Raw genomic sequence first — 18,894 nt, 5'->3', positions numbered from 1 at the left:
GTTGCGACATTCTGCTTCAAAATCTTTGAAAGACTGGCCAAAATTATCATAAACAGATTTGGCGGATAAAAAACTGTCATCTAAAGTATGATTAATTTGTTCTAATTGATCTTTAAAACAAGATGCACGATTAATCAGCTCTCTGACTACTAAATGTTTATCAGTTTTACTTTGATAAACGACAAAATAATGCAGGTTTAAACCTAAAATCTGCTTATAGGCAACGATATTGTGAGCATGGAATGACTTAACATTCCTGAGTTTATAGTACTCGAATGGTGTCATGATCACAGAGGATTTAAAAAACGTTGATCTGAAAAAAATGTAGAGACATGAATAGTTAAGTATGTCAAATTAGAAAGAACAATATCAATGTAAAAAATACAGGAATTAGAAAAGCAAAAAAGTAGAAAATTTCTAATAATAAAATAAAGGGTTAGGGAGGGTGGGTGAAAACGTATTAAAAAGCGATGTAAGAGAGAGTACTATCTCTATCGGTGGAATGAAAACGAATGAGAATATAAAAAACGTTTTGTTTTAAAGTAAGTTTTAGGAGATTTCAACTCGTGTGCCGGCAGGCTATAAAAACGTGTGACGCGCAATTTTCAAGAATGCTCCGTGATGTATTTCAGCAATCGATCAATAAAATAATATCAATATTCCTCTTAATTCAACAAAAAATGGCCATTTTGTAACTTCATGTTATTCCATTAAAAACGTCTTATTTCGTTTCCTTATGCTACAATTAATATTTTTTATCGATCGATATTCCATAAATCACTAAAGAATCCGTCGAAAATAAGCTAAAAGAGTTTAAATATTGGGAAAATTCGAAGAATTCGATAAGTATTTAGGAACCAATCTCCATTTACTATTGAAATTCTCCTGAATAATCCCCAAATGCAAATAAAATCCCCAACTGAAAATAGTAAATGAAATAATACGTTGAAAAAACATATATAATACACTAAAAAACTAAAACTTACTGTTGAAAACGTATTAAAAAGCGATGTAAGAGAGAGTACTATCTCTATCGGTGGAATGAAAACGAATGAGAATATAAAAAACGTTTTGTTTTAAAGTAAGTTTTAGGAGATTTCAACTCGTGTGCCGGCAGGCTATAAAAACGTGTGACGCGCAATTTTCAAGAATGCTCCGTGATGTATTTCAGCAATCGATCAATAAAATAATATCAATATTCCTCTTAATTCAACAAAAAATGGCCAATAAGTAATCTATTTCCTACACCAATATTAAAACTGGTATATAATGCTAATTTCCAATCTCATATCAATTATTGTTCAAATATTCTGTCTATGTGTACTAAAACTACACTTGATCTTAAATATGTTTGTCTAAGAAGACAAAGCAAGTTTGAGAGTAGTTTTTCTCCGAAAGACGTTGCATTTGAAAGCATCATTGGACTGATAAGAAACTTCCGTTTTTATGACATCATGTAGTCTCGGTTAAAAATTAAAATAATCCTTAAATAAAAGTAACAGGATTTCTGTGTGTACTCAAATGAAATATCTTGCGCAACCATTGGGCTGATATGGTTCTCCTTTACCGTGAAGCTTTTTAAGATTAAGTTGGGTTTTATCTACTAGTTGGAGGAGACGGAAGGGAGTATATAAAATAATTTTTTGGTCAATAAGTAAAAAATCTAAGTGTTGAAATACTTGAGACTTGATTTCTTAATGTAAAATTATTATTTGATTTGATTCTTTAGCTGCGCCCTTGCAAACAATCGTATTCTTGTCTGCAAAAAAAACTTAAGTTATGTCAGAATTGTTGTTGCTTGTTAAAAGCGTAGCTACTCTACATTATTGGAGTGTCTGTCCGTATGTCACGTAATGCACTGGCCATGATCTTTGCATATGAATTTTTGTAATATATATTAAAAGGTTAATTAGAAACAAGTTGAATTTTATGCCTTTTTAAAATTGGGATTCCTAGGACAACAGACACTATAGTATAAGTGTATTACTCCCGAGTCCCATCAGTGTCGTGCACATTTTTTTTTGTCGGGGGGAAGGGGTGCATATCATATGTGAAATTTCCCTGAAATAGAACCCTCAAGTCAGTTCAGTGATAAGCGAGATTTTAACGGACAAACCAGAATTCTTAGAATTATCTGATCTGTTTTAAGCTATATTTTTTTGAGATATTATTATCTTAGTTTTTGTAGTTTTCCTTCTCTTTGTGCATTACAATTGTAACAAGAAAGGAATCAGCAAATGTAAAAAAAAAGTTATGACGTGATTCATTTTAAATATTAGAGTTGCTTTCTAATAGTTAGAAAGTCTATACGTTGCTTCCAATTATAATTATCATCATGAGGATCTAAAGGGATAAGACAATAAGCGATTTATTTAAGTACATCTCTAATAATGTATGACAAGCAAAATTACATCTTCAATAAAATTATTGGTTGACAAGTTTGGGGACTGAAAGTTTGAAGCAACCTAAAAGTGTTGAGTCAATGAATGAGAGACCGTGTGTAAAAACTTTTGAACCTGTATTATTTACAGTAAAATATCCCATCCCTCCACAATTGCAATAAAATCATCCTATTAATATGATCTTAAGAATGTCGAGTACCTACTAATATAGGTCAATCATTGCATTTTATGATTATTGAAATCCTTATTGTTAAACGTCCGTGAAAGAACACATTTATAGCTTACCTACCTATCCTTAATCCCTGGTTAATACTTTTAAATTGGATAACAACGTAGTTAACAAGACATATAGGCGCATATTTTTTGTCTGAACTTGGGTTAGGTTACATAAAACTACTAAAATTACAAGTACATAATTAAATGATTTCTGTGTCAGGGCCCAGGGGACATTTGACTGCAAATTTTAACCACAAGGTTTGCTCGTACTATGTTTCCCAACTTATGAATGAAACAAGGATGACAACATCCATAAAAGCGAAGCTCTGAAATAGAAGGACATACGAACATTAACACTTGTAGATTGTCAGAACTGAATTAGCAGAATATTAATGCTATACAAACAATATTTTAAGAAAATTTGTTGCAAAACTGCATAAATAGATTATACTGTTTAAGGACATACAAACATTTTTGGGACTTGTTTATAAAGATGCTTCGCTTATAACATTGTACTTTGTTGTAATAGGAATCAGTTTTCTAAAAATCAGAAGAATCGGATAAATTTAACATACAAAAATTTGTTAAAAAAGTTAAAAATCGACATGTTTAAAATGGACGTACGGACATTCTGGTATTGTTTATAGAGTTGCTACGCTTTCTTAATTGTACCTAACTACTATAGGAATCATTACGCAAAGTTTGGAATCGATAGGACAATTCTAACCTGTTTAAATTAACGAAAAGAGCTAACTCTGTGACGAACGGACGGACCCAAATTATTGAAAAGCTTCGCTTTTAAAAATCAAATATATACAAAAGGTTACTTTGGTTACCATTGGGAATGTGTATAAATTTATCTTCCATTGCCTTATCGATGCATTGAACTGAAATAATTGTTACATTTATTTTGTTACCCGAATATCAAACGCGCGAGGGGACACCTGCCATAGACCAACATTTTCAAGATTCAGCTACTTAGTATGGCCTGGGTATTTAATGAAATTATTCTCGAATACAAGTAGACTTTTACCTTGTAACATTGAAAAAAAAATCAATGTCTTTCAGATTTAATTATCATAAATGAACGCGAAAAAAGCTATTATTGAATCTCATACTTATACACAAGAACATGTCAAACATTTTAAATAAAATGAAAAACAAAAACAAGTATAAAATGCATAGATCTTTATTATGACACAGTCAATATGACAAAATAGACAATTGATAATAATATAAATAACATACACAAACTTCATTATTTTATTTTAATATCACAATTTATTTTCCTTCCATAGGTAGGAATTCGAAGTTTTATATTTATTTTAGATTTCTTAAACTCGATGAATATTAATTTAAACTCAAATTACTTTAGCACATCATACAAAATATCTTTGGAGCTTTTAGTAAGACTTTGGGGGAACAAAATTTCAAAATTAACTATGATATCACCGCGTTTAGTTGGCTCTTTGGAAATTGGCAGTCCGTAGCCCTGCAGCCGTTTCACAGTCTGCGGCCGGATAATCTCACCAGAACAGTCAAGCCCAACTTTGCGGCCCTCCAGGGTTGGGATCTGCAGGACCGTGCCGCATAAGGCTTCCCGCAGGGGTATTTTGTAGGTGTACTTCAGATTATGACCGTCACGGGTAAAAACCTTGTGGGGCTTGTCTCTGATGATAAAGGTAATGTCGGCGGGGATTTTGCCCGGCACCTGGTCACCCTCCTTAGCGAATGTGATTTTAGTGCCGCTCTTCCAGCCAGGCTTTACCTGGATTTTCAGCACCTTCTCTTCAGAACGAACAGTATTATCTTCAGAATAAACTTTCCTGGAGATCTTCATTTTCTTCTCAACTCCAGTCAGCACTTCCTCCAAGGTAACGCCAACTTCTTTCTCAATAGCAGGATCTTGGGTTCGCGCCTGCTTGCGTCCGCGCGGCATGCCGCTGTGCCCGCCACCCATCATGTTCATGCCTGGATGTCCGCCGCCTCCACCTAAGCCACCCAAAATGTCACCAATATCCATTGGCTCGCCGCCGCCAAAATTGCCGCCTCTATTACCTCCGCCACCTCCCATACCGCCGAAAAATGACTCAAACGGGTCAGACGTGCCAAAAAATTGAGCAAACGTCGCCCGTGGATCGCCGTGGTATGTGTATGAAGTGCCTCCAGGCATACCACCCATGCCGCCAGCAGAAAATCCGCCCATTCCGCCGGCTCCTGGCGGTGGGCCGCTTCCAGCACCTGCCTTTAGACCCTCCTCGCCATATTGATCATAAATTTGACGTTTCTTAGGGTCTGACAAAACATCGTAGGCTTCACCAATCGCCTTAAATTTTTCTTCAGCTTCAGGAGCCTTATTTTTGTCAGGATGGAATTTAAGGGCAAGTTTTCTGTACGCCTTTTTTAATTCATCATCCGTGGCACTTTTGGAAACACCCAAAACTTTGTAATAGTCTTTTCCCATTTTAGATTATTATCACTTTTATTTTTTCTTATCAGTGATTATTGATCGCATTTACGTGTTATTCAAATAGTATTATTTATGAAACTAAATGATTTTTAAATGTTTAACTTAATAAATACTCAATTGTGTTTTTAAGAAATTTCTAGAAGCAGAAAATTCGAGAAAGGGAATGGAGAGGAAGAGAGGGGAGATAAGGGAAATTTTGAGGGGGTGAATTGCGCAAGCTTAACTTTGCGAGTAAAGGAGAAACGTGAAGGGAATCACGTCACCAATTCAATACTTTTTTCAGGGGTAAATATGAGTTATTCAAAATAGAAAACTATTTTGTACAAATTAGATAGTAAAAAATTATTTTATGAAATTTATGTAAATAAGAATGGGAAACTGACATTTGATGGTGGTTGATGTTTTAGAGAAAAGTTTATTTTAGCAGGTAGTGTTTTGAAATCAGTCCAAAAAACATTTAGTTTCCAGACTATATCTACCAAGCCCTTGTAGCATTTTTAAAAAAGATCGTTTTCACAGTAAAACACTAACTGCGGAAGGGATTCGCTTCTTAAAAGATAAAAATGGTTTTCTAATTTTTTGTGAAGAATATTAAACCCTTCCATTTGACAGATAGATGTCTCTAGAATCGCCTCGAAGAACATAAACAAACACTAACGCCATCTGTGGCGTAATAAGGGCAATTTATTCTAGAGCTTTCTAGCAAAATATAGATTATTCTACACTTGCGCGCTCTGATAATATAAGCCGTGACTCAAAGAATAGGGCTTCAGTTATACATTAGAAATCAAGCGATAAACAACAAGAAATACATATAATATAAAATACACATATCATATTTAACAAAATGAGTGTTGTAGGAGTTGATATTGGAAGTTATTCAACACACATTGCTGTAGCTAAGCTTGGTGCTGTTGAAGTTATTGATAATGATTATTCATTGCGTCCGACACCTTCTATTGTAGCCTATGGTGATCGACAACGATTTGTGGGTGTTGCAGCTGAAAACCAAAAGAATTTGAACCCCCGACAGACAATCAGCAATTTTAAGAGTTGTGTTGGGCTTAATTTTAAAGATGTTGAAACTCTTGGTGATAGATTTGGTGCTACAGCTAGTGTTGACACCAAAGGCAAGCTTTTGTTTGAAGTTAGAGGCCACGAATTGTCACCAGAACAAGTTTTGGCCACTTTGTTCACCAAAGTGAGGGATATTGTTAAAGCCAATGATGACAATGAGGAGCTTATTGATACTTTAGTAGTATCAGTCCCGGTTTACTTCACTCAAGCCCAAAGACAAGCTGTTAAGGACTCGGCAGCAATTGCTGGTCTGAATATTAATGAAGTAATTTCTGATGCATCTGCTTTGGCTCTCAGCTATGGCAAGAGCAAGGATATTTCTGGTGATGAGAAGCGTAATGTTGTTATTGTAGATGTTGGCCATGAAGGCACCCAAGCTATTGTGGTGGAGTTTGACAGTCAAAGTGCCAGAATTTTGGCCAGTGCTCATAATAACATTGGTGGCCGAGCTTTTGACGATGAATTGGTTAACCACGCTGTTAGTATCATAGAGGACAAGTACAAAGTTAGCATCAAAGATAATGTGAAAATACTAAACCGTCTTAGAAACATACTTGAGAAGACAAAGAAACAGATGTCAGCAAACACAAACAAGATTCCTGTTCAAATAGATTCACTTATGGATGATACTGATGTCAATTTCACTATTGACAGAGCTGAGTTTGAAAAGATGATTGCTACTAAAATTGCAACAATTAAAGAAACTATTGAGGATCTGATGGCTTCTACCACGGTTAAATCTGAAGATCTTTTCAGTGTTGAAATTGTTGGCGGTAGCACTAGAATTCCAGCTATTAAACAAGTCATTGAAGAAGTTACTGGTTTACAAACAAGTACAACTTTGAATGCTGATGAAGCTATTGCCCGTGGATGTGCCCTATATGCTGCCAGTCTGAGCTCTAAGTTCATCACCAAGAAGTATCATATCACACCAGCTGTTCACTATGGCATTGAGGCCATGTTTGTTCACGGTGGCCAACATGAGAAGGTGCTAGTCAGTGATAAAGGTGACAGCATCAATGAACCTGTTAGCATTGAAATTACAGCTGATCTGCCACTCAATGTTGCGCTGCAATACACAGATTCTTCCCCTATTGAGGACAAATTTATCAGCCTGTACAAAGTTGATGGGACAGAAGCCAAACGTGGAGTATTTAATCTGAAATTCGGATTTGACACTATTGGTGCTCTGGAGTTGAAAGAAGTTGTTATGACAGCTGAAGAACAACTGACAAAGAAAAGAAAATCTGTTTCACCAGATCGCGGTGAAGACATGGAGGAAAGTGAGAATGATGAAACCACTGAATTGGTTCCCTGCAGAACAGTACTGGTCTTTGCTAAATCCATGCCAGAGCCAAGAAACATTGTTGAGCTTAGAGATGAAGAAATGTCCATGATTCATGCAGATCAAGTTGAAATTCAGAGACAGGAAGAGAAGAATAATCTGGAAGAACTTCTGTTCAAATGCAGACACGAGGTTGAAGAACACAATGAACAACTTGGTGAAGAAGAAGTCTACACAAACATAATTCAATTCTTTGAGGAGACAGAAAACTGGCTGTACGAGGAGGGTGAGGGGGCCCCAAAGAGCTCCTACCTCGACATGGCCCAAACCCTGCACAAGAAAATGAAAGTATTTTCTGTTTGGGTCGAGAAATTCCAACAGATGAAGGCCAGGGAGGAAGAAAAAAGATTGTTTCTGGAGAGACAGCAACAGAGACAACAAGAGCAGGAAGAGTATGAGGAGCAAATGCGCCAAAATTATCACCAACAGCAGCAGCAAAGATCTCCCCCAAGAAATGTTCGAAAAATTCCCGTTGTCTACGAAGGAGATGGTGACTACGTGCCATTCCACCAACCCCCTCAGGCCCAACAAGCCCCTAAGCGGCCATCACCCACAAGATTTGCACACAGACCAGATCCGTTTTTCAGCTCACATCCTTTCTTTGGAGATTCCATGTTTGGATGGTAAAATATTAAATATTTTACATATGATTAAAATGAAGAAAATTCATGCTGATTTATAAACATTTGATTATATTATATTTTATGTTAATTGACTGTCTTTATTATAATAAAATTGTTCAAAATTTGACTTATTATTGTGTTTTTTATATCATTATTTTGTTATTAAAGTTACTCTATACTTTACTTTGTCGAAATTATTTGTATTAAAACATTAAAGATTTTCATAAGTAGCTCAGCAGACAAGCTTTATTATTTAGATTTAAAAAAATAAACCATATATGATATAGGCAAGGCATTAAAATCTTAAGATGTAAGACATATGTAGTATATAATGTTTGAATGTATCCTAAAAATCAAAGGATTAACCTTTCCATGCAGTACTATTTGAACTTTGTTGCGATATTAAGAAAATGGGAAAGCCTTGCATGCAGCACCTATACAACTAAAAAATAGTAAGAATCTTGAAACAGAATTTTATAATATTTAAGCCAACAACAGCAATTATGTCCACAAGTAGCGTGTTCAAGTATTACCATCCTATTGTATGAAGAAGTTAGTCATTTTTATGGAATCTTGCCAGGAGTTCAAAGACTTATTTAAGCTATCCTATCTAAATATTAAGTCTTGAATGGTTTTATTCTATTTTTATATCTATCCATGATGCCTTACCCCATTTGAAAACAACGTTGCTAGGTGCGCAGCCGCTAGAATTTAGATGGCAATAAGATAGTTCAATAAAGCTTTGAATGTTTGTATTTCACTATTATTTCTTGGGACTAGGCTCTCCACTAAACAATTCTTTAGCTACTTTTGCGGATGTACGAATATTCGCTAGTTTTGGTGTAGCTGCATGTAGGTAGTCGTGTTTATAAGAGAACAAGAAGACAACATCCATAAAAGCGAAGCTCTGAAACGGTAGGACAAACGGACATTAACACTTGTATAATGTCATAACTGAATAATCAGAATGCGAATGTATAAGAATCAAAGCAAAATTGTAAGTAAATCTGTTAAAAAACTGCTTGATACTGGATAATAATTATGGACATACTTACATTTTTAGGACTTGATTATATAGTTGCTTCGCTTATAATATTGTACTTTGTTTTTCCAGGAATCAGTATACCAAAAATCAGACCAATCAGATAATTAGGTCACATACAAATTTGTTAAAAAAGTAAAAAAAAATCAACATGTTTAGAATGGACGTACGGACATTCTGGTAATGATTATAGTGTTGCTACGCTTTCTAACTCGTACCTAACTATTGCAGGAATCACCATGCAAAATTTAAAATCGATAGGACAATTCTAACATGCCTAAATTAACGAAAAAAGCTATTCGAAAAAGTAAAATGGACGTACGGACATTTTGGTAATGATTATGGAGTTGCTACGCTTTCTAAATCGTACCTAAATACAAAAGGAATCACCATGCAAAATTTGAAATCGATAGGACAATTCTAACATGTCTTAATTAACGAAAAAAAGTTATCCGTGACGGACCGACCCTAATTATAGAAAAGCTTCGCTTTTAAAAATAGTTTATTATCACATTGTTTTATAGACAGCTCTCTACGGGTATTAAAATAACTGGCTTAAAAATAATTATAATTTTATAAATTCTATTTGAATATTCGTGGAAAATTGTAATAATATGCATTATATGATTTTTCAGTATGGCTGAGAACCGGTTCTAATCCAGTGGATATTAATCGGTTTTAAAGTCATACTGGAAAAAGACTACCTATATCTATAATGTCACTTCTTTTCATAACATAGAATTACACTTCCCATGATTTTTTATGCCTAACCCCTGCGGGACTACCGTTTGTCACATATAAACTACCCTATATTCTAAAAGTTATAAGAATTGTTATAAGAAATGTAACCTACACGAAAAAAATTGTACAAAATGATACGCAAACTTTGTTACAAGTATTTTTTATATAAACAAAAAACATTCTCTCATACATAAGAGATATTTTTAGCCCATGACTCCTATTAAGTCGTGCCTCTTTTTTTTAGAAATCGTAGTCACTATATAACTAGTAAGTTCATTTATAATCCAACCGTGAAATTGTTAATGAATATAATTTCTCGTATTCATTTGAATCCGGTGGATAGGAACCGGTTCTCATCCATACGAAAAAACTATGTCTAGCATCGTATTATATCCAGCTTTCTACGAATATAAAAATGTACAATCATAAGATTGAAACCAGTTTTTTTAGCCGGTGCCTTCGGCACCTCGGGGCTAAAAAAACTAGTTTTAATCTTATAATTGTACATTCTATATCCGCGGAAAGCCGTTTATAATACGATGCGAGAAATAACTATTAACATCGATGACAACATCTATAAAAGCGAAGCTCTGAAACGGTATGACAAATGAATATTAACACTTGTTGAGTGTAAGAACTGTAAAAGCAGAATATTAATGTAAGCCTAAACAAAATTGTAAGTAAATTTGATGCAAAACTGCACTTGTTAAATACAGGATACTGTTTAAGGACATAATTACATTTTCAAGACTTGTTTATAGAGATTCTTTGCTTATAACATTGTGTTTTGTTGTTAGAAGAATCAGTATTCTCTTTTCATTTAACTGATTGTATTAGCTATTAATATTATATTTCTTGTTTTCTTACTGTTGTACAGCGTTAACATGAAAGAAATATGTGTTTATAATATTTCACTTAAGCTTTGCAAAATAATATGCTACAGGGTTATTAGGGGATAAGACACTTCGTGATAAAAAAGATCACTCCTTATGTAGGTTGAAATTACTGGTGGAAAAGTTTGGATACTAAAAAGTTTTGTACAACCCAATACAGATTTCATAAAAATTCCGAAAAGTTCTTAAGCCAACTTATAAGAGATCGTGTTAAGGATTCCAACGTCCCCCTTTACCCCTGACTATTATTTCAGCAAAGCTACTCTATAAGTGTATGGCTGCGAATGTCTCTGTCTTTAGAGAATACCTAGTATTTGTTTTCTATCTATTCTTTACATTTAGAATCAAGAAGATGAAATATTTTTTTAAATTACCATATACTTTCAAAATATCAGGATTTGAAAATTTTGCTCTTGTGAAAGAAGAAGTAATATTTTTATCAAAACAGCGACTATTGCTAATTGATTTTCTTGCGATTTATGCTTGCAATTATTTTCTGAAAAGGTAACCTTAAGACTATTTTAAGCAAATAGGACATTTTTAATGTGTATCTTAAAAACTTTCCAGTGAAAGTTAATTTTTCTTTTGAATATGTATATTCATTATTCATTGCAAACCAATAATTATCATATTCTACAAAAAAAATCCGCAAAGTATCTCAACTCGTTAAATGTTAAATGCACTTTGTTTAGAACAAATATTACTTATTTTATTATGTAAATATAAAAACATATCCATCAATTTTCTTTTTAAAAAGTACATTTAAAGGAAGCTTCACGAAATACAGCGCTCTAGCTACTGAAAGACTGCTACAAGTAGACCAAATACCCAAAAATTTGAAGCCTCCAGCTTTAATAATAAAAAAGTTATAGGATCACATTTTGGTCATTAAATCTACTTGTTGCAGTCTTTCAGCAATTAGAACGGTGTTTTTCTTGCAGGCTTCCTTTAATATGACAATGTTAGGTGAACTGAAATTAGTTTCCGAATGTGAACACATTTTCCTAGGTGTTTCCCAATCCTATCTCAATATTTGCTACTAGCTAAAAAACCTTCAAACTTCCAAAAAAAATCAAAATTTGAAAAATTAAAACTTTGAATGTATAAATCGTTAATACATTCAAATTTAGATTTTTTTGAAGTTTGCAGGTTTTTTAGCTAGTAGCAAATATTGAGATAGGATTGGGAAACACCTAGGAAAATGTGTTCACATTCGGAAACTAATTTCAGTTCATCCAATGTTATTTCCGATGAACTGAAATTAGTTTCCGAATGTGAACACATTTTCCTAGGTGTTTCCCAATCCTATCTCAATATTTGCTACTAGCTAAAAAATCTTCAAACTTCAAAAAAAAAATCAAAATTTGAATGTATTAACGATTTATACATTATACATTCAAAGACTTAATTTTTCAAATTTTGATTTTTTTTTTGGAAGTTTAAAGGTTTTTTAGCTAGTAGCAAATATTGAGATAGGATTGGGAAACACCTAGGAAAATGTGTTCACATTCGGAAACTAATTTCAGTTCACCTTATTTCCTTTTCATGTTGTAACAATTTTTAAACAGATTGATTGCATCATATTTCTAAACAAAATATTTTACATAATCAATATTTTCATGAATTTATAAAAGAAGTTGTATCAACTTTTTTGCTTTTTATTTAAGATAGCTAGCCGGTCCTTTCAGTAAGTAGTAGATGTAAAATTTTTCATAGAATTCAGATATGCAATCGTTTTTTTTGTAGACCTCTTATTTTTAAAGTAATTTAAGTTTTTAAAAAAAATAATTAAGTCGGGTTTAAGGTACTAAAACGCAACAAAATAAAAGAAGAAAATAGCCAGTATAAACAAAAATAGTAAGATCTTTAATTTGACACCTTACTTTTAAAATTCTGTTGAGTAATTGTTGAAAAAATCTATTTTTTTAACCTCGGTTTAATCAAAACATTAAACCTAAATATTTTCTCATACAGACATAAAAAATATGGGTTCATATATACCATTAGAATGAGAAAAATAATATGAATCCATTGTAAGCAAAATTGAAAAAGTTTAAAAAAATTGTAATAAAAAATAGAAAAAATAAAAAAGTTATTTTAAGAATTGTAACTACTAAACTAGCCAATCACAAATCGCAAAAATTGACGAATCGGGAAGCTTAATCTATAAAATTAACCTATAGAATTGCCAGAAAAAAAGGAGAACGTTCATACAATATATACAATAGATACTACAATAAATATAGTGATATTAAAGAACATGTAAAGAATGAAAAATTATGAACAAATATGCATCAGTCTGGTTATAAACTTCAAAACAATGCAGTTAAAAATACATTATTGTTTCTTGTGTTTAAGAAATATCTGCTACATTGCATTGTCTTTTGTTTAGGTTATGTTCAGGTTTGGTTAAAGCTAACCCTTTAAAGCCGAAAATTATGATTCTTAAAATAAACTTATTTTTTTATTATAGTTTTATAAAACTTTTTCAATTTTGCTTAGAACAGATTCGTAATATTTTTCTGATTCTAAAGGTATATATGAACCCATGTTTTTTATGTCTGTTTGAGAAAATATTTAGGTCTAAAGTTTTTATTAAACCGAGGTTAAAAAAATAGATTTTTTCAATAATTACTCAACAGAATTTTAAAAGTAAGGTGTCAAATTAAAGATCTTACTATTTTTGTTCATACTGGCCATTTTCTTCTTTTATTTTGTTGCGTTTTAGTACCTTAAAACCGACTTAATTATTTTTTTAAAAAACTTAAATTACTTAAAAAATAAGAGGTCTACAAAAAAACCGATTGCATATCTGAATTCTGTGAAAAATTTTACATCTACTACTTACTGAAAGGACCGGCTAGCTATCTTAAATAAAAAGCAAAAAAGTTGATACAACTTCTTTTACAAAAACAAGCTCGATAACACCCAGAAAAGCAAATATCAATGTAAGTGACTGTGCTTTAAAATAACTATGTACTTTCTGGTAACGATTACAGAGTTGCTACGCTTTCTAAATCGTTCAAAACTAATACAGGAAACATCATGCAAAGTTTGAAATTAATATGACAATTATAACATGCCTAAATAAGCGCTGCCCGTTACGGACAGACGAATGGACCGTACATAATTATAGAAAAACTTCGCCACTTAAAAAAATAAGGAAAAACATAAAGGTATATTTGCATATGAGTCACAAAAAGGTGTGTGTCACTTTTTTCTGGCGTTCTTATAATACACCACAAAAAGTTATAAAGAGTAGAAAAGTCTTAAATTTAAAGCATAAAACATAAATTTATCGACGGTAGTATATTTTTGCGTCCCTTATTAAATTAAAACTTTATGTTGACTATGGTATAAGTTATAAATGTTAATATTTTGACACCATATAGTTAATTAGGCTTATTGCCTAAATTTCATGTCGACATTATAACAAAAATTAGCAATATTTTAAGTATCCTATAAATATAAACCAACAACAAAAAAATTTTAAAAAAATTATGCTATTTATTTGTCAAAAATGTTTTAGTTATGTGTAAACATTTCTTTTTTATTATTACTGCCTGCCCACGCATATAAAGTCTGGGATGTTAATTTTTTAACGGGAAACTTTTCTTTATTTTGAGATGTCTTTGTGTATTTAACGGTTGGCTCTTATAATTAATTTAGTCATGTTAAAATTATCCTATTGATTTCAACTCTATAATAATTACGAGAAAGTCTGTAAGTCTATTTAGTAACTTGTTTTAATTGTATTATTGAATGCGTTGTTATTATATAATTGTTATATTTTCCTATCTGATTTATTCTTTGATATTATGGATGTTGTCATCCTTATTAAATGGCCATAATAATACTTTACTAATGGTGATGACATTTGAGCTTATTTTGCAGGGAGGGAGGGGAAATTGGGCTGTTTATTACGATATTCCCAAAAGTATTATAATAACGTTTTTTTATTTGTTGGCTCAACAACTTTGGGGACTTTTATTGGTTGGTATTTAGTTGAGTTTCCAAACGTTTCAACCACTAATTGTAATCTAAAGAAGGCGTATTTTAATGTAACGCCATGACAATTTGTCGGCCATTGTCTTATCCCTTTATATCCCTGCTAATGTTAACATGAAAATTCGCTGAAAAAGTAAAAGCGAAGTATGTCCATCAATTTAAGCAGTTTTTCATGCAAAGGCACAAAAAACAAGGATATAATATATCTTGGTTCGCAAAGAACGAAACCTTACAGCATGAATTTTCTTTAACTAACCTTTTGCGCCTGTCTCTGTTTGTTGATACTGTTTAAAAACCCAATAAATACGGTACGTGGCTATACGTGCTCATCCTTGTTTTTTTTAGATCTTTAGAAGATTGTAAATCAATAAAAACTAAATATTTTCAACGTCTTGGGAGATGTTAAAAATTAAAAATATTACATAATGAATAAAATTTTTGACAAAAAAACTAATTATATCATATTTCCATTTTTTGTTCAAAATTGTTTTGATAAAGAGAGCAGAAAAATATGGGACTTCACCTCAAAGTGTTCCCCACATCCACCACACCCCAGTTTCTAAAATCATATGGTTAGACACTTGAGATTTGACAGAACCAATAATTTCAACCCATTTACATGTTTTATTATTCTTAAAACATGACACTTGAAGGGATGGGGTGGGGAAGGGCGACCATTCACTTTTAGTTTTAGTTTTAAAAAGGAACAAAAACGTTTTGTTTTTTGTGAGGAGGTAATTTTTTCTAAGGGCGGTCTTGTGAGGGTGGAGATATCCTCCATCAAAATAGTTATAAACCTTCCCTGGAACAATAAGAAGTTTCTCTGTAAAAGGAGAACTTTATCGGTTTAGCAGTGATCGAGATCCTTCACTACAGACAAAAAAAGCCTATTATTTTATGATAAGCCGAAGGGGGTCAATTGTGAGGCAGGTTTTTTCAGGGATTTTGCTGAAAAAAAAGTTTGTTATTGATATGAACTATAGATGCAATTTTAGTAGCAAATCTACTCTATAATAAGTTACACACGCTGCACAACATAACATAAGCATTTATTATTTAAATTTTTCCTCTTTCTTTGGCTACGTCATAACAAGGATGACAATATGAAACCAAGCTCTATTAACCAGATAAACTTATACTAACAAAAACAGACGGACATTACTTTTTATTTGAAAGTGCATGTTTAATAGTTATAAAATTTCAATATCTAAGATATATTGATTAGATAACAGAAAAGTTGATCCAAGCTTTAGATCATATTTTGGATAAAATTAAATCGATAACACGCAAATTCGAGATTAGTAGGAATCATAATTTTAAAAATCAATAAATTAACAGGGGTAATTAAAAAATAGTAAAAATAGTCACCCTCATCCTATCTCAATATTTACTACTAGGTAAAAAAATCTTCAAACTTCCAAAACAAAATCAAAATTCGAAAAATTAAAATTTTGAATGTGTAATTTAGAAATCGCTTTCCCAAAACTTCGCCGTTCCCTTTGACCGGAGTAGCTGAAAAAAGCTTTTGCAATAGTTGGGTTATCTGTCGTACAACTTCGGAAATTATGGGAAAAATGTGTAATCAATTGAGTTTTATGTGTTTTGAATGATATATTTCAACTTTAGGAAAAGATATCATACATATTCAAATAAAAATCATAAACATTCTACATATATATAAAATTACTGTGTAATCATAATAACTACTTAATACAACACCAAATATTAAATAGCAAAATTGTTATAATAATGAGTTATTATACAGGTTAATAATTAATGACATATGTCGTATAGGAAAGGTTTAATACTTTCTCATTGTTTATAATTGTATGTTTACCTGTTTGAATAGTATATGTTTTAACAAGGAAATTTATGTAGCACAGCAGTAAATTTAATGTTATTTCAAAAGGATAATTATGACCAAAAGTGGCGTAGCATTATGATTTACAAATGAAGTAATATGTCTGAAGCAAAAGATCTTGGAAAAGGTTTATATGCTTAATTTATACGTTAGGCTGGTTTTAGGCTTGAGGGAAAAGGTTTTAGATTAAACTGACAAGCCACTAGTTTATCATGGAGAATATGCATGTTTGTCTTTATCTTTAACAATGGGTATAAATATTCTAATCATACTCTAAAAGTAGTAAGGTATGTGTGTGTATGTGTGTGTGTGTGTGTGTGTGAGTGTGTGTGTGTATGTGCGTGTGGAGGATACATGTGTGTTTGTGTAAGTTTGGTAATTGTCAAGGAAAAACCAAAACCTAAATTTAAAAAAGAGTGAAAATCTTCCTATACATATAACTATAAGAAGTTTCCCTGTAAAGGTAAACCAAATTTGTACAACAGTGATATCTTTTAAAGCTTGTATGTCTTGAATGGCCGGATTGTATATAACAAAATAATATATGCTAGAGTTGTTTTAATTTGACGAATTATTGGGCCAGATGGACCATCTAGGTATACTTAGTCTATTCCCTTTTTATTTATGGCGCGCGGAAAAGATAACAATTATGATAAAAAAGCACATAAAACAAATTTGCGCAGCTAAGACACAAATAAAAAGTTAAGAATAGTTATTTATCGCATCGTATTATTAACTGCTTTCCGTGGATATAAAAATGTAAATTAAAAGATTAAAACCAGTTTTGTTAGCCCTGAGATGCTTAAGGCCAGGATTAATAAAACTGGATTTAATCTTATGATTAGTAATTTTTATATTCGTAGAAAACTGGGTACGATACGATACATGATTTTCCAGTATTGCTTAAACCGGTATTAATCCAGCGAATATTAATCAGTTTTGACGCCATACTGGAATAGTTATTTCTCGCATCGTATTATAAACAGCTTTCCGCGGATATAGAATGTATAATTATGAGATTAAAACCAGTTTTTTTAGTCCGAGCCTCATCTAATGATTGTACATTTTTAAATTCGTAGCTGGATATAATACGATGCTAAATATAGTTTTTTTTTTCGTATGGATGAGAACCGGTTCCTATCCACCGGATTCGAATGAATACGAGAAAATACAATCAATTCTTAATATACAGGTTTCTAGGTATACCATAAAATTAGCATTCAAGTTAATTCAAGAGGTTATTTTTCTTTATTTGCAATTCAAAATAAAATCCGAGCGTGACAGGACTCGAACCTGCAATCCCCAGATCCGAAGTCTGGTGCCTTATCCATTAGGCCACACGCCCGTATTAATAATAATCTTAACTATATTTATTTTATACTAATTTCAAAATTTAAAAAAACTGTTGAAATGATACAAATTTAAATCACTAAACCTTATAGAATTACTAAAATAATAAAGGAACTTTCGCACGGTTAATATGTTGTTCGTATGCACTTACATTATGTAATTTTAGAGATACTATGTTCCTTTCATTGTGCTTAGTTATTCAAGAAATAGATTTTAATCGTTTATAGTATTGTACCTTGTTGTTTTAGGAGTCATTATTGAAAATATCAGATGAATAGATTCATTGTTTGATATGATAAGTTTCTGTCAAAAAGCTAAAAATCATCATGTTTGAAATGGACGTACAGACTTTTCGGTAACGATTATAGAGTTGCTACTCTTCCTAAATCATATATAATTTTTAGAAAAATAATCATGAAAAGTTTGAAATAAGTAGGACAACTCTAACATGTATAAAATAACTGGAAGAGCTAACCGTTACATACGGACGGACGGACAGGCATACTATAATTATAGAAAAACGTTTAAAAAGAAAGTAAACGTGAATAACTTAACGTATATGTATTTGAATTAAAAAGAATAACTTGAATATTTTCAAATAATAATCACGTAGTAAATACATGTTATTATTGTTCATACAAGTATAGACGCGTCCATAGATAATATATGAGTACTAGAGTTGGCTCGATATAATTATCTCCCTATTGGCTAGTTTTCTATATGCATATCTATTTCTCAATAAATCTATTTTCCTCACCCGGCATTACTTTCTAAAAGAAAGTAAATATTTAATAATTTAAATGATTTTTAAATGATTTTTAAAAGATTTTTTTAAATTATATTTTTTTTCTTTACATTACCATCAC

The 18,894-nt window shown here is 31.9% G+C and overlaps 1 protein-coding gene, 1 non-coding gene and 1 pseudogene across 3 annotated transcripts; 1 reads left to right on the top strand and 2 right to left on the bottom strand.

The window, feature by feature from the left end:
* Window positions 1-3,791: 3,791 nt before the first annotated feature.
* Window positions 3,792-5,322, bottom strand: LOC145326399 (dnaJ protein homolog 1 pseudogene; annotated as a pseudogene). Its single transcript, XR_013881902.1, has one exon. The product of XR_013881902.1 is annotated as a dnaJ protein homolog 1 pseudogene (transcript).
* A 491-nt stretch (window positions 5,323-5,813) lies between these two features.
* On the top strand, window positions 5,814-8,260 carry LOC145326398 (heat shock protein 105 kDa-like). The gene has a single exon (XM_080169734.1). The coding sequence runs from the start codon at window positions 5,936-5,938 to the stop codon at window positions 8,135-8,137; it is 2,202 nt and encodes a 733-aa protein (XP_080025860.1). The 5' UTR covers window positions 5,814-5,935; the 3' UTR covers window positions 8,138-8,260.
* Window positions 8,261-17,950: 9,690 nt separating this feature from the next.
* On the bottom strand, window positions 17,951-18,023 carry TRNAR-UCG (transfer RNA arginine (anticodon UCG)). Its single transcript has one exon. It is a non-coding gene; the product is annotated as a tRNA-Arg (tRNA).
* Between the last annotated feature and the right edge of the window lie 871 nt (window positions 18,024-18,894).

Source organism: Acartia tonsa, chromosome 8, assembly GCF_053477335.1.
Source record: "Acartia tonsa isolate MP-2025a chromosome 8, ASM5347733v1, whole genome shotgun sequence".
In the NCBI taxonomy this organism is placed as follows: domain Eukaryota; kingdom Metazoa; phylum Arthropoda; class Copepoda; order Calanoida; family Acartiidae; genus Acartia; species Acartia tonsa.
This window is presented reverse-complemented; position numbering and strand designations above follow the sequence as displayed.

What these genes read in the sequence shown, in the direction of transcription:
- LOC145326398 (XM_080169734.1), top strand. Translation starts at nt 5,936, where the DNA reads ATGAGTGTTGTAGGAGTTGATATTGGAAGTTATTCAACACACATTGCT.